Raw genomic sequence first — 15790 nt, 5'->3', positions numbered from 1 at the left:
GAAGAGTTTTCTTCTCCTTGTACCTCTCCCCTTCCTTTGAGAGAGTATCTACTGAGATCTGTTGGCTGAAAACAAGTCAGACGAGATTATTTATTTGGTGTGGGTGGGTGAGGAGGGAGAGTCAGGACTCTGATGACAGCAGTAGGGTCTGACCTCAGCGGGATCACAGGGGCTGGAGGGACCGCGTGAGCTGCTCCGCTGTGCGATTCCTTCTGTAAGCCATCAAGGTCCATCTTTACATTGACTGCCTTTACTCCTCCCATTGCGAGGCCATTTCCGTTCCTTGCTCCTCTGAAGGTTAGAAACAGATGTCTAGTTTCCAGCCAACATGTCCAGCATAGATCAGTTGTGCTCTTCTTTCTTGTCTGCTAGCTCTTTTATTGCTGCGATGTGTTGCCTCCTTCCCCAGTGTATTTTTTAAAGAGCGGTCATATGCCCTCCCAGCCTTTGTTTCCCTAGGCTGAGCAAGCTGAGTTTGTAGAGACTTCTTTCATAAAATAGTCTTTCCATTCCTCTGACTATCCTAGAAACTCTTCTCTATGCTTGTCCCAGCTTGAATGCATTTTTTCTTCAACTGGAGGATTGTCTGGAGAATGGTAATTGCAACAAGATCTTGCCTGTGCACTGTACAGTGCCGTTATATGCTCCCCTGTCTCTATGTGTTGGTACTTCTTCTGATACCCTTTGCTTGACACTGGCGTTTTCAGGAGCTAAGTCACCCCAGTGGCACACAAACATCTGAGACAGGTCCTCTCCCTCCTGTGCGCCAAACTGACGAGCTTCTGCTCTAAGTCAGAAAGTTTTACTACGAGCTTCCAGCTGCCTAAGTCAGTAACACTGTATTTAATCCTATTTCTGTTTTGCTCTCTCTCAAAGTTATTCTCTTCTTCCAGTTTGACATTCTGCTTCTCATCTTCAGCTTATTAGCACAATCCCTTCTTTTCCTAATGGGGTCCTAAGGAAAATATCAAGTAATGTTCATCCCAAGGCAGTTTTTTTGAGAAACTCTACCAATGATCTTCCTCCAGCCCCATGGCTCTCCTTGCTTCATCCCTTGCCTACACTGCCATGCCTGTGCTCCCAGTTCAGCCAAAAATATCTGCACGTCCATCCGAATCTTTACAGAAGTCTGGAAAATGGCACACTGTGTGGTAACTTTCTTATCATTTGTTTCTCTCCCACAATTATCAGTGAGGTCTCTTAGTGTCCCTGTATTAATCCGAGACGCTTGTTAATTCAGTATGTTTTGCCGGAGCATGCATAAATCTCTGTGGTGCACCAGGGCCATTCATCAGCCAGTTCTGTGTTTACACAATCCCTAGCACAACGCTTTTCCCCAAAAGCTTACAAAACTCAGCCTGGGTCACGTTTTTAAAGATGCTGTCAAGTGCTAAGTGAGACTTCCAGGAGCAGTTTCCTCCTGACTTCTCACTGGCATCGGCACCTGAAGCCGATGGCAGTTAAGGCTGTGCTTTGAAAGCAAGAGAGGGTGCGGTTAGTTGGCCACCAGTGTCTCTGGCCAAAGCATGCTTTCTGGTTTGGTGTTTTGTTTTGTGGTGAAGACTTCCAGGCTTCTGAGCATAGGCTCCTGCTTCCCTTGCCAAGGATGCTCTCATGGTACGGCAAACATTATGCTACTTTGTGTGAAGTCCGCCGGCTTTCACACAGCCTCTTTTTCTTCCACTTCTTGATGTCTTCTCCTCATCCTGGAAACCTGGGGAGGCCAAACACATTTAATCCCCTTCAGCAGGACATAGTGAAATGAATGCTGGCTGTTAAGGCGCTCTAGTGTAGCTGGTTCACCATTTCTGCCCTCAATTGCTAATTTCCCTTTCCACCCACTTCTACTAAAAGTGCTAATGGTGTGGTGATACGCAACTTCCCTGCCCCAGAGAGCAGCAGCATCACTTCTGATCCTTTTAGCTCTGGCTAAACTAATAGAGAGACCTGTGTCCTGAGCCTGATTCCAACTCCCGTGTAACAAATTCCTTATTAAATCCACAGAAAAGTCATTTAGCAGTGGTTAGACTTCAGGCTGTTCAGGACAGCAGTCACTTCTGAGAAGTTACTCACATCTGATGCAAAATTACAAAAATGCGTATTTACCACAGTGACCAACGGGGCTGAGAAGCTCAAGTTAATATTTATATTTGGCATTGAATCGTATGCACAAATACTGACTTTGGCTGTGCACGTAGTGTCCCGGTTTATTTTTAAATCTGTTTATACCAAAGGTCCAGGTGCAAGGAATTATCCCTGCGCTCTCGGCACCCCAGGTTTCGGAGGTCTCACCGTGCTGAAGAGGCTATTAGCAGCGTGCTTGGCTTGGGGGGTGTGCCTCTGAGCATCACTGGCCAGTTGCTCCATGGAGGGTACGGACCGCCGGTTTGGACCGTCGCCTGTTTTTGGGGCTGAAGCAAAGAAGCAGGAGCAGCTGTGGCGCTACTGGGGTGAGGGATGGTTTGGGCAAAGGGGATGGGGATGCTGAGCCAGTGCAGAGGGGCAACCATGCTCCGTCTGTCTTATCCCAACATCTCTGTACCCGACACGAAGGATGTGCTGATGTGCAGCCAAAGCTTTGCTGGACAAAGCCAGTCACCTATGAGCTCCCAGCATAGTCTGTGGCAGCCAGGTTGGCCTGAGAGGTTCATAGAATGATCTAGATTGGAAAAGACCCTTAAGATCATCGAGTCCAACCGTCATGCCTTGCTCTCCCAGCTGCTGTGAGCGTGCCTTCCCCTGTGCCGTGTCTCTCGTCATGCCCTGGAAGCATCTGCAACCAGTGTCTCTTTGCAAGGTTTCTGTTGTTAAAAATACACATGGTGAGGGAAGGGGAGAGGTGGAAAGAAGTGGGTTAACAGGATCCTCTTGCAGTTGAGAGAGCTCTCCAGCAAGGAGTTGCACACAGTTGGCACTGCTGAAGAAGCGGGATCTCTGCAGGCAAGGATGGGAATTTCTTCAGGTGGATTTACCACCAACTGAACAGCACTGTGGAGTCCAAAACATTTAGCTGGAATGAGTTTGGATTGAAAACGTGCCATAGACTCGCGTGTGAGCCTAGAAATGTACTCCTTTCACTTTTCAACTCCAGACTGCTGGAGTTAATGAGAAGAAGTGCTAAATGGCTTGTCCAAGGCTGCCTTGTGAGCACACGAGAGCCCAGACTCCATTAAAAATCCCCAAATGTTCAGTGGGGTGCACTGCCCACACCACCTCAGTGAATTTTGAGGCCGGCAGGATAACTCACTCTGCTAACAGCATGGTGTGAAAGAAATACCCCACCAAGGCAGCTGTCATTTAGTTTGACTGTATTTTCAGCCCTGATTTCTGCCAGTGGTTCCTGTCTTGGTGTGTCGGTGTCTGGAGGGGTCAACAGGGAAGCGCTGCACGCAGGATGCAGCATCCCAAAAGCTCCGGCTGGATCAATGCGTGAGCCCACCGGTGGCCGCGACGCTCCTCCAGGCACCGTCTGTGAAGGTAGAGACACCCAACTGCGGCTTAAAGAGTGTTTAACAAACTGGGAATGATCACTTCCCGTTGCATGTACGTGATTGAATGAAGTCGCACTATACTTGGGTTGCCAAGCTTTTAACACGTGACTTCGAAAGCGTTATTTGCTGAGGAAGGAAGGTTTCCAGGGGAATTGATAATAAAGGATGTAGTAGGTTTTTGGAAAGAAAACAACTTTTGCTATGAAAAGAAAACAGCAACCCTGAAATGTTTTTGAGGACATAAATGGGTTTCTAAAAATGGGCCATAGCTCCTTAGTGTTTCCACAATAACTTACTCTGTGCCTGTAGTGGCTGTCGCTCTGCTTAACACGCAATAGGGAGCTCAGGGAAGCAGGTGCGGCAGAAAACGGGAGTCAGACCGTGCCTTGATCTCCCCGAGTCAAAATTTCAGCGCTTTCTGTCTTTCTGTGCTTCTTCTCAGGTTCTTCACTGACCTTGGCCCCAAACAGGGTCTTCTTGTTGACTCCATAAACAACATTGCCATGAAGTTCTGGTAGCGATTGCACACCAGGACTTTGCGCTTACCAGACCCCGTGAGCACTGCCGAGTTACTGTTCCCACACAGATTCCTGAAGCAAACGTTACTGCTGTAATCTAAAAGAGCAAAAATGTTTGGAAAACAGCAGATGCAATGGGAAAATGACACTTCCTACATGTGATAATCGCACAACCTTAACTCTGCCCTTGGAGTATGCCTGCTTCTCGCTGTATTGTTCGGGAACTTGTGTGGCGTAGAAAAAAGTCATTGGAAGTCTTCGTCTGTACAAACCGCAGTTAAATCAGTTGGCAGAGTTTCCAGCAAGGGTTAAATTACCTGTGGGGGGCTGGGGGGGCTGGGTAGAGTAAGTGGATTACATGCAGCTCTGTCAGCATGATTTGACTGTTAAAATGGGCATTGGTGGAGGGGAAAAAACCTCTGTGGCTTGTGAGTGAGTCCAGATCACTAAAGCTTTAAAGCGCAGGACACGGTTATGCTTTCCTCCTGTCGTGGTAGGAGCGTGTCCTGCCTTAAGCCACTTACATTGGTTTGCTTTTTAAGTAGCAATTGCCTTTATTTTTTTCTTGTATTCAGCCATAGGTTAACTTTGTTCAGACTGCCTTCACCCTCACCCTGCAGCCCCGCTCCCTGGGCACAGCCCTGTGCAGCCCACGGACATCCCTCCTGTCTGCGCTGTTTCTTGCCCGGGGATGAAGTTTGCTCTTCACTGGTGGGAGCTGTTAGCTTGGCTTAGTCACCACTGAGAAACTGGGAAAGCACGGTGAAAAAAATGTCTGCCCCGCAAGGCTTGCACTTGTGCAGCTAGGAGTGGCTGAAGCAACTTTTCTCTTTATTTGTCGCTCCTTACCCCTGCCCTTCCCGAGCTGTTCGTTGCCCCCATCTCCTCTTGAAGCCACTGCTGAGGAACCGGCCCCGCGTGAAAAGCGGCTCAGCAAAGATGGCAAGGGCTTGCCCTCGGCACCCCAGCGTTTCCGCAGGCTTGAAGGGGAGGGAGCGGGCCTCCGCTTTTTGGGAAATGCCATTTTTTGCCACCTTGGGAGTTTTGCAGAACCAGAGCTCGCACTTTTGGTGGAGTTGATAGATCATTGAGGCATTGATGGGAACATTTCTGGAAGACTACAGCGGCGCTGTCGAAACGCCTTCGGCTCTGTGTGGACTAGCGACCCGACCCAAGGCGGAAAGGAAATTCATAAAGGTAGCAGCCGCGTATTAGTGAGGGCACAGGGAGCCCGTGCCCGAGGAAAGGGCACGGAGCAGCAGTTTGCTCCCGCCTGCCCAACCCTACGGGGTAACCTCCGGCGCAGCCGCCCGGCGGGGCGAGGCGCGGTTCGGCTGCCCTTCCCCTCAGGCAGCGGGCCTACGCGTCCCCCGGCCCCCGCTGACTGCCGCCGGTACCTGCCGCCCCTCCCGCCGCGCGGAGCCTGCTCCCGCCCCGCGGGCAAGACGGGGCCGCACGGCCGCGCTCTGCCCTCACGGGCTCCCGCCCGCAGCAGGCCCCGGCGGGGGCGCCGCCGGCCTCAGCCCCGCTCCCCCGGGGCCGGGCAGGCGACGAGCCCTCTGAGGGGGAAGGGACGGGAAAGGAAGGGGCCACCCGCCACCGCCGGCTGAGAGGAGCCCGCCCTCCCGCCGCGGCGGGGTCCCGGTGCGAGGCCAGCGCCCGCGGCGCTGAGGGGAGGGAGGCGGCCCGAAGGGGCTCCCGGCCGGGGGCGGCGGGGGGGGGGGGGGGGGGGGGGGCCGCGGCGCGGCGGGGGCGGGACCCGTCGGCGCGGGGGGCGCTCCCCGCTCTCCTCCCCGCCAGGGCTGGCGGCGGGGCCGCCCCCATTGGCCGCGGCGCGGCGGCGAGCTCCGCCCGCCGGAGCGGCGCGGCGCGGGGAGGGAGAGGAGGGAGGAGGAGAGGAGGAGGAGGGAGGGCGCCGGGCTGCGCTGCGCTGCTAGTCTGGAGCGGAGCCTGGCAGCGGCAGGAGCGGCGGCGCGGGGGTGAGGAGCAGCCGGAGCCTGCTGGACGGAGGCAGCCCCGTCCCCCTCCCCTCCCCCTCGCCTCTTTCTTTGTGCGCAGGGCAGGGGCGGCCCCGATCCATGGTCATGGGCGACAAGAAGAGCCCGACCAGGTGAGCGGGGGCGCGGGGGGCGCGGGGGCGGGCGAGGAGAGGCACCTAAGATGGAGGGAGCGCGGCGGCGGCCGCCCCTGCCCGCCCCTGCCCCGCCGGCGGCGGCGGGCCCGGCTCGGCGCTGGCGCGGCGGGAGGGGATGGCGGTGGGTAGGCCCCTGGCTGGTAGTTGCGTGCGTGTGCTCCGCCGCGGGGGAAGGGGGGGGCGCGGCGGCGAGGGGCTCCTAAGATGGAGGGAGCGCGCGGGGAGGGGGGCGGCGTGCCCGCGCCGCCCCGCCAGGTACGCGGGGGGCCGGGGCGGGGGGGCTGCGGGCGGGGAGGGAGGGAGGGAGGCTCCTAAGATGGAGGGAGCGTGGAAGGGCAGCGGGAGAAGGCGGAGTGCCGGTGTCTCTCTGCCTGCCGCCGGTGCCAGGGCTGGTCTGGTGTGAGAGCAGCCATGGCGGCTCCGCTCGCTCGCACTCCCGCTCCGCGCACTCGCTGCTCCCAGACAAAGGGAGGTTTAACAAGGTGGAGGAGGGAACGCGCCTCCCAGCCTTCAAACTCTCCCACCCTCCCTCCGAGGGAGGGGGGCGGCCCCCGCCGCGGTGCGGGGGGCGCCGGGGGAGGCGGCCGGCCCGGCCCGGCTGGGCTCGGCCCGGCCCGGCCCGGCTGGGCCCTCCCGCGGCGCGGGGCCGGGGGCGGAGCGCGGCGCCGCACCGCACCTCTCCGGGCGCCGGCCCCGGTAGGTGTTTGTCGGCTGTTCCCGGGCGCGGGGGGAGAGCGGCGGTGAGAGCAGGCGCTGGGTTTCGGGGCTCTGTAACATGGTTTCTCATGTGTGTGTTTTCTTTCTCTCCTCCTCTCCCTCCTCCTCCCGCCGCCTCTCTCCTCCTCCCCAAACACACACGTACACACACACACGCTTCCCCTCTCCCTCCCCCTCCTCAAGGCCGAAAAGGCAAGCCAAACCTGCAGCCGACGAAGGCTTTTGGGATTGTAGCGTGTGCACCTTCAGGAACAGCGCCGAAGCCTTCAAATGCAGCATCTGCGATGTCAGGAAAGGCACCTCCACAAGGTACGTCCGCACCGTTCAACGCGGCTTTTGCTCCGCGCTGGGCTGTGCCGACTTGTTGATTTTTTTTCCCTTCTCGCCTGGATATCGGCTGGTTGCAGTCCCGTTCCCCCCCCCCCCGATGCAGTCCCTTCCGTCCCCGTTCAAAAGCTTGTGGATTTTAAAAATTCTCTTTCAAGCGCTTAATTAGAGCTGGAAGACATGTTCTGTGGATGTGGCAGCGACCTGAATCTTTTTGTTGTTCTGTGCTTTTTTGTCGCTGATGTACGGAGGACCTCTTGGAGATCCATCGGCAGCCAGAAGCATTCTGACTGTGGTTTGGGGCAGACGGTTTTCTGTGGTTTGGGTGGAGATTTACCTGTGTTTTCTACATGAGTAGAAATGCTTGAGGATTAGGGAGCGAGAAGGGAAACGGCTAAAACTAAAAGATGCCCCAAGAACAACAACTCCCTTCCTGAGATGTTGATCTCTTGGTGTCTGTTGTCATACAAAAGGAATCAGCTTTGTGCTCAGTATTGGGAATGGTGCGGATTTCTGAAAGCTTTAGCTGTCAGGTCTCTCCTGTTGCCTTGCGCTGAGTAACGGTGGAAGTCTGTATGAGATGATGAAGATGACATACAGTAGTTAATTTAATTAAAAAAACCCAAACAAACCCCACAAAACTTGCACTCTCCTAGTTAATGGGTTCAGAAAGTTTGTCCTGGAAATGTAAGCTGGTGCTAAAACAGGCATGTGGTGCTCTGCTTTTTCTTTCTTTTTCTGATTTGTTCTACCATGTTGACTTCTGATTTTGTTCGTATTGTGCCTTCTAAATTTGAGTTCCTGTTGCCCTGCTTTGCCAAGGATGTAGTCCGTAAGACTTCCATTGTGAAAGGCATCATTTTCCTCCTTTTAGTTAGGCAGTGTATTGAGATGCTCGCATCAGGAGGCTGTTTGCATGACTTGGCTGTCTTGACTTGATTGACAAAGGAGGTGAAAGCATGTTTGGTTGGTTATTGTTTGCGCTGTGCTTTAAACAATGTGAAGTGCCTACATTTTTAATGGGGAGCATGTTTTTGGGCCATTGAAACTGTCCGAGTTACAGCAACAGAGTGCTGTAGTACTTCACCATGTGTTTTATGATGCACATTGGTTACAAGTATCGCTATGCTTTTTACAAAATATACAGAGGTGTTGAACTTAAAACAATTTTAAATAGTGTAGTTATAGCATTGGGTAAAGTCGAGCTTTCGGGACAGTAGTGTTCTGTATGCAGCTAGAGCTGATTCTTCACTCGTTTTGTTCAATCTTGTTTTGTCACGCAACTAAACTGTCACAGCACGCTTGATTTCTGTGGGTTTCTGTTTCCTTGGCTTCCCTCTTGGCTCAGGTGAAACACGTTGATCCTGCAGCCGGCTGGTCTGTAACTGTGCTACTACAGTGCATAGCCTTGCAGTCACCGAGAGTTCTCACAGCGTCACGTCAAGCATGTGCACGGGTGTTTGTGGGAGGAGAGCCTTAATGAGATGTAGGAGTCCATATGGGTTTTATCTTGTATCAGACTTGATCATTTTCATTTGGCCGCCATGCTGATGTTCATTTTGCGAGCAGCAGCTTTCTCTCGCGTGCCCTTACTATTTTTTTTCACGATAATTTTTGAACTGTTTGTTGAAGTAGTAGGATGTTTTGTCTCTTAAAGGGCCCTTAAGAGGGATAGCAGTTGGTGATTTCAGGTTAAGAGCTGTAGCCTTACTTGCAGATGTGATCCTCGGGTCTGTAACATTGTACTTCTGTTTAGCTTTTAATGGACCCTTATGAATAGCTTCTAATTTTAATTCATTTAATTCATCAGCTTTCTATTCATTTTTGCTGCTTTTTAAATTGCTTTTGTTTGTAGAATTTGAGAAAGTATTTAAAATACTCAATGGACCATCATGTCGTCTTGCATATTTATATCATTTATGAATAAATATAACCGAAAGCAGGAGTGATTGAACATCGTGAGTGAGCGTCGTATGTTGAACTCTGACCTCCCAGGTCTTCTCTTTGTTGTGGTATTGCTTTGAGTGTTACAGTATGTGACGTACAAGTTGATGCCAGGGAAATTCTTCAGAATTTTTTAAATAAATGACTGATGTAAAGATACTTAATGAGTTATAATTGATAATTTATTATGTGAAGTATAAGGTGTCTGATGAGCTTGACTTTTAAGTTGCAGTTTGGCAAGTTGATGACACTTTTCCACATTTAAAACTGCCTTGCTTCGTTAAGGCTTACTTCAGTAACACTTACTGGAAATTTATCAAACTCACTTTTTAAAAAACTCAACAAAGTAGTGAAAGGCAGACATCGTAGACCTGGTGAGGCAACTGGTTTTCATCAAATTATTGTGCGCAGTTACAGTATGCCCAGTTTTTTTTATTACGATCTGGCATGACCTACTTCTCCCCCCCTCCACTGTGAAGCCAGTTATTTGCTGTAGAATTTACTTTGGCTGATAAATATTCTCTGATTTGAGAACTAGTTAGGACGTTAGCTAATTCTCACTGTGTGTATATTTTTTCAGACTCTATATAATCTGTTGGTGTGTGGGAGGGGTGGCTGGCAGCAGTTCGAAGTTTTACTTTCTCAGATCTGACTATCCCCTTTCCCTAGGATCTCACGAAAGGAGCTTCAAACACAGTGAATTTTAGAGTTGACGTGCCAAGTCAAAATCACTGTAGATGCTAAACAGTTAAATTGTACCTGAATACTTTTTCAAGGGGCTGTTTATAAATATTTCAGTTGCACTTTTAAATAAAAATGAGGTCAAATCCATCTCAAGAGAATTGGGAGATGTCGTGCAAAGATTACATTAAACCTGTAGTACTTAACTTGAATACTGGATTTGTTACAGTATGTCACTAACTCCCTTTCCTCAACTTTATTGTTACTATTTTATGGTTAAACTTTATTACGCTCTATTTAGGCCAGTATGTTGAGTTTTTCTAAGGTTTTCCTTCCGTGAGGATCACGGCAATGGTGTAAACTATGTGCAATACAACGTTCAGTTGGGTGAGATGATTATTTAACTGGCTAGCTTGGGAGTGAGCGATGGTAACATGTTTGCTGGGGTGTACAATACCTTTTTCTTTCCTGGAGGTTTTTGTATTGGTGTAGCGGCGCAGGGAACTGTGCTTCCGCTTCCAGGGAACTGTGCTTCCACTTCAACTTGTGTCCTGCAGCTCTTCTGGTGGTTTGCTCTGGTGTAGCCCCACCAGCTCCTGCATATAGGAGAAGGCTTGAATTAAAACTTCTGCTGGGAAGTTTGCTCCATGGACACGCGTTCCCTTGAAATACCCATTACTTCTTCAAATGCGGAAGGAAAGTTTACTTTGGATTTCCTAGGAATGTGAGGGCAGAATTTGGCCTTGTATTTCCCGTTATGGGGAGCTCTGTGTTCCTGTTTGAGGGTATACGATGGCTCCCTGCTTCCATTTGTTTTTCTTAATGGTATTCTCGCTCCTCTTCCCCTTTGGTTCTCTGATGGTTTCTGCATGTTGTGTTCCTGTACACCTCTTCTTGTAGCTTCCTCTCTCCTCTCAGGCACAGCTGTGTAGTGTTTCTGTGTGAGACTGCTTTCAGACATCTTTGGAAGGAGCATGTTCCCCTCACTTCTGATTTCACAGAGGTAGTTACTATTTTCTGAATCTTTCCTTTTGGATGAATAGGCAAGCGGTGTGATGTGACGGAGCTTCTCTGATGTTAATTTTTCCCTAACGTTAGGACGAGTGCTTTGCTTTTCTGAACTTCACATCCTCTGTCATGAATGTGCCTTGATTACAGAGAAATGCACTAAAAAAAGTCAGTGGAAGATGCGAGAGCAACAACTGTATGTCTGACATGCAAACTAACAAAACAATGGGACTTTTTAGTACAAAATTAACAAGTTGTAGTGTGTATGTCCTCTGCAAGGCAGGCACTTAGCAACAGAAATACTTACTAATACCTGTATGCCTAAAGTGCATGGTTTGGAGTTTGCTTCAAGTGATTTGAACATACATTTCATTGTGGAGTGCTCAAGGAGCGTATGTCAGTAGTGCTTCACTCTTCTGCCATCCTTATTTTTTGAGAGGAGGCCGAGCTGAAACTATTCACCATAATTTAAAAATGAATTTTCTCTTGTGTGGAACAGGCTTCTCGGATAGATACTGGCCTTTGTTCCCCTTTAGTTCTCCAGAAGATTCCTTGGCATGTTTGCAGGATCTAAGTTAGCACCTTGAAGGACGTAAACTACTGTCCATGTCACTATTGAAAAGTATTCTCTTGTTCTGCATCCAGGCTGGGCTGACCAGAATAGACACTAGATAGTCCTGCTATTCCTGGAATGAGGAATCAGGCTCATGATCCTGACCTCCGTACAACTAATATATGCCCTGCTTATTTGCTGTGTATTTGCAGGACTGTTCTAAAAATGCTTGCTTTGGTCTGTAGCTGTGGTGTAGGTTGGAAGCAAAGTGATTTCATTCAGTTCTTTCAAGTTAAATAGCTTTCACCTGCGTTAAGGTGGGTTTTATTTAGCATCATAGCTGGCCTTTAACTGGGTTATTTTCTATAAAAATGGAGTATGCGACTCGTCTAGAAAAAGCTGTTGTGGAAGGAACGTTGGTGTCTTTACTCCTGGAATATTTGTTTTACTAAATGGCCATTTAGATCTATGGTTAAATCATCCCTATTTTTCCCGTTGCTCCCTGAAGTTAAATGGCAGTTGGATCAGGTGGAGCAGAGTGTGGCCTGTACCGTCCTGGAGTCATGCCAGCGCTCCATGGGGCCATCCAGATCCTGAGGATGTGTCCCCTCGGGGACTGCTTTGTTGGTGGTAATGGATGATGAGAGCAGTGTAACTCTGCCTAGGTAGTTTTGAGTGCTGGAATGTACAATACCTATTTGCAAAATGTTTGCCCACATGCAAGGAGCTCTTCAGACCTTTGTTGTCTCATACCTTGTTTACCAGCACTGTCTAAAAGTAATTAGCTGTTACTTTCGGAATTTGTAGATGAGGAGTACTTTTGCTAGGTCCCACCAGGGCATGGGAGCTAAGGACAGGAGGAGCCTTTTGCAAACCTAGCGTTTTACAAGCAGACAATGCTGATGGTTTGCAGGAAGCCCCAAATTCTGGGGCTGTGATTTGATGATACATTGTTTGGACCCCAGATACCTCAGCTATGTGGCTTGGGGTATTGATCCATTATAAACTGACAAGTGGTACAGATTCATGCTACACATTTTTTTTTTTAAACTAGTATAGAGTTAGTCTGTGAAACTTCATCCGAGCAGATGAAGCTGTTCGGCTTCAGGTCAGCTATTATCTGTCATCCTGGTGCAAATGTAACACTGGCATAAGAGCTGCATCTTGTTCTTGGGCTGTTGGAAAGCAAGAAGAATTGTGTCCTGATTTGCTCTTTGCTGTGTTTGGCTCTGGCGTTAATGATCTCATTACCATCACCCCAGCATTTCTCTTGGGTCTCAGCAGCTGTGGGAAATCATTCTCAGCAGGGAGGATTCTCAGTATTGACCTGCAGCATCTTGGCAATACCCTTTCACTATGGTTTCCAAATTTGGGTGCCTGAAATGCTGTAGGTGACAAACACCCTTGGTAGTGTGGTGGCTGCTGTGACTCACTTTGCTTCTACCACTTGGATAGGATCCTATTAAGAAGCCATACCTGTTGGGGTGCTTTTTTTATTAGGGGAGAAAAAAGTCTTTATGTTAAATAACGTAGTGAAATCTGTGTTACGGTTTTCATGTGGATTACCCATTTAGGTTAAATGATTGTGGATGGTAGGGTTTAAAGATCGATCTCTGATTTCTGTTGGACACTGTATAAAGATCTAATAGATGAAGCGCAACACTGAGCGTGTTAATCTATCACTGATAATATGCAGCATGGATATTATTCATTTTTCCCTTCCTCCATAGACTGCTTTTTTGGGAGACAGGAATGTAAATCAAAGTATGTATGTGCATGTAGGAGGAGAGGGCATGTAACTTTCTTTCATTGCTGTAAACAGACGTTGCGTCCACTGGGATACTGGCCCTCGCTCTCAGCAGGTCCTTGTGGGGAACTGGTAGGCAGAGGAATGCCAAGCAACTTTCTCTGCGTGCCTTTCTTAATTGCCCTGATTGTTTCATGTTTCCGTCAGCTGGCTGTGGAGGGGCTGCTGCATTTGCATGATTGGCGTGTGTATTTGCACACTGATGTGGGTTCATCTCATAAGTGGAACCTTTTATGAACTGGAAATAGAAGAGTGTTTTTGCAGTGTTGACCGGCGCAATAGCTGAGAGGAGGGAGGTGGTGGGTACGAAGTGTGGTTCTTTGCGGCCACCCTCGGCTCTTGCGGGATCTTGGCTGACTGTCCTGTGCTGCGTGTTAGTGTTCCCCAGCAGCTCGTAGTACTGCGGGGCTCTGTTTTGGCTGAACTGTTAGGTCCCTGAAAGCAACGCATGGGACCCAAGACCAATGAGGATTGAAGGTTGGCAGGTAATGTGCTGTGGGCTGGATGGGTTATTTTGGCTGGCCACATCCAGCTTTTGTGCTATAGCCTGGGTACTCCTGCCGTTAACTCCAGGCTGATCGTGAATCAGGTGTCACTTGTATTCCAGCTGCTGTGAGACCTGCTTTGCGTTAGCAATGTGAATTAAACAGCTTTGCTGTTGGTAGGCTTACTGTTCCTTGCTGCGGTGCTGCTCCTTTTCTTCCTGCTCCATCAGGCTTGAACGACCAGACAGCTCCTTCCAGGGTCCCTTGGTGAAACACAGAAGTTCACAGTGCTTCTGGGAAGTCCTGCCGGTGTGCAGGAATATGGCAACAGGGTGAGAGATACGGCTTGCAGAGTGTTCCTGTGTTAGGTGAAGGATGCTCCTACATTAGGCGAAGGATGCGCTCTGCTTATCCTATATTACGTCTGTCTCTCCTTGTCTGCGTAATTCTTCTTACGAAGAAACCCGCTGACCTATTTTGTGGGATTTCAGGTGGTTCTGTAGGTTAGTGGGTTTCAGTCCCGCAATGTAGGTCACTTGCAAGGTGCGCTGGAGTTTCATAACACATAGCTCTGACCTGAAATAAGATTCATACAAACTCTCTCTGTGGCTGTGTCTTGCAGCTGTACTTCACATCTCTCTTAGATCTGTTCTCTTTCTTCACAAGGTAAAAGGAGAAATCTGGGCATTTCCAGAGGGAAGGGGTCTTACAGAAGGGTTTGTGAGGATTTATTTAAAGTACTCGTGTTTCAGACAGGTAAGGACAAATTATCGCTATTGCCACTTCATGTTTATTAAGGACGTGGTAAAAAAGCAGACCACAAATACTGAGTAACCTGTACATGCTACCCTAAGCAGATGTCCAGCATTACACAATACGACAGAAGTAATGTGGAAATGCCTCCACTACATTTATATAAGTTCCTTTTACAGCTGATGCATGCTAAATACATTGATTGTCTCTTTGTGCAGACAGATTTTCTTTACATCAACCAGAGCTCCTTTCACACTTTTTTGGTACATCTGGAGGTATGACCAAATCCTTAACATAGCTCTTCCCATAAGCCAGCTATTAATTAGGAGCATGTTCTTTGTAGCAGAGTGCTAATTGGTACATCAACAAATTCACTGCCTATTAAACAGGGGAAAGATCGTAATTCTAACTGGCTCGAATATAAGTGAGAGGGAAAAGCATCACTTCTCCTTGCTGGCCTGGTGGGTTTTGTTTGACTGTTGAGTAACTTGGTGTCTTCAGAGTCAGGCAACTCTCAACTCCTTCATAGTAAAAACAAAACTAACTGGCTAAAACTGGGCATTGTTTTGATAGTATTTTATTGTTGAAGTGCTGCCTGCGTTTGTGAAAGTTAAAAGTAAACCCACAGCCAATCTCCTGTTAAATAATGCTGGAAATGCATTGGAAAAAGGGGTTGTAGGGATCTAAGTATGGATCGTGAAACCAGGAGACCTCATTTTGAACTGTACGTGGTCTTATTTGAGACACTGGCCTGGGACTGTGGAGTAACCCCCTATGCTACGAGAATCAAAATACTAAAAATTTCTAATTAAGTTCTTTACTGCAGAAACAGAAGTCTCTTAATAGTCAAATTGATTTTAACCTTCTGACTGATAAACATATTGAAGCATGTATTTTATGGCAATTTGTGGAGAGCTGAAATGTTCCATGTTTAAGTAAGCACAGTGTATGCTTTATGTTAGTTGCTATAAGGAGGTGCAGACTTGAAGAAACTATATTTACAACTTACGTGGGAATATGTTCTGGAGTTCTAGAAACTTTAGTTTGAGGATTTTATCAGATTGGTTGTCTTTAAATAAAATGGATGCAAAACAAGTCAGTTTTGGATTCTGTTTAGGGGTAAACAAGGAATAAATGTTTAGACTTGTTTTCTCAAGCAGATTGTTCTCTGGGATTTAGAGTTATGATGGATTGCTTGTGACATGCAGAGGTGCTAAGTGAGACAAAATCTCGCCTGAGATAAAGCTGCCTTCTTCAGATTTATATTGTTGAGTAGACAGACGTGAGACTGATCATCGGAAATATTTTTCCTGAACTAAATTATTTTTGTGCAGGCGGAACTATGTCCGGGTAATTCATGTGCAACTGAACA

At 48.7% G+C, this 15790-nt stretch overlaps 1 protein-coding gene across 3 annotated transcripts in view; it reads left to right on the top strand.

Annotated features, from left to right (window-relative positions):
- The first annotated feature begins 6068 nt into the window (after positions 1-6068).
- Positions 6069-15790, top strand: part of RYBP (RING1 and YY1 binding protein) — a 41800-nt gene continuing 32078 nt past the window's right edge. For 2 of the 3 annotated variants that reach the window (XM_059823313.1, XM_059823311.1), the window contains exons 1-2: positions 6069-6119; positions 7044-7169. In XM_059823313.1, coding sequence (XP_059679296.1) covers positions 6088-6119; positions 7044-7169 — 158 coding nt within the window. In that variant the 5' untranslated portion in view covers positions 6069-6087. Of the gene's footprint in view, positions 6120-7043; positions 7174-14390; positions 14411-15790 lie in introns of all 3 variants that reach the window. The other variant, XM_059823312.1, reaches the window with a different exon arrangement.

Source organism: Gavia stellata, chromosome 12, assembly GCF_030936135.1.
Source record: "Gavia stellata isolate bGavSte3 chromosome 12, bGavSte3.hap2, whole genome shotgun sequence".
NCBI classification, from domain to species: Eukaryota; Metazoa; Chordata; class Aves; order Gaviiformes; family Gaviidae; genus Gavia; species Gavia stellata.
Note: the sequence above shows the minus strand (reverse complement) of the source record. Positions and strands in the feature narration are given on the sequence as shown.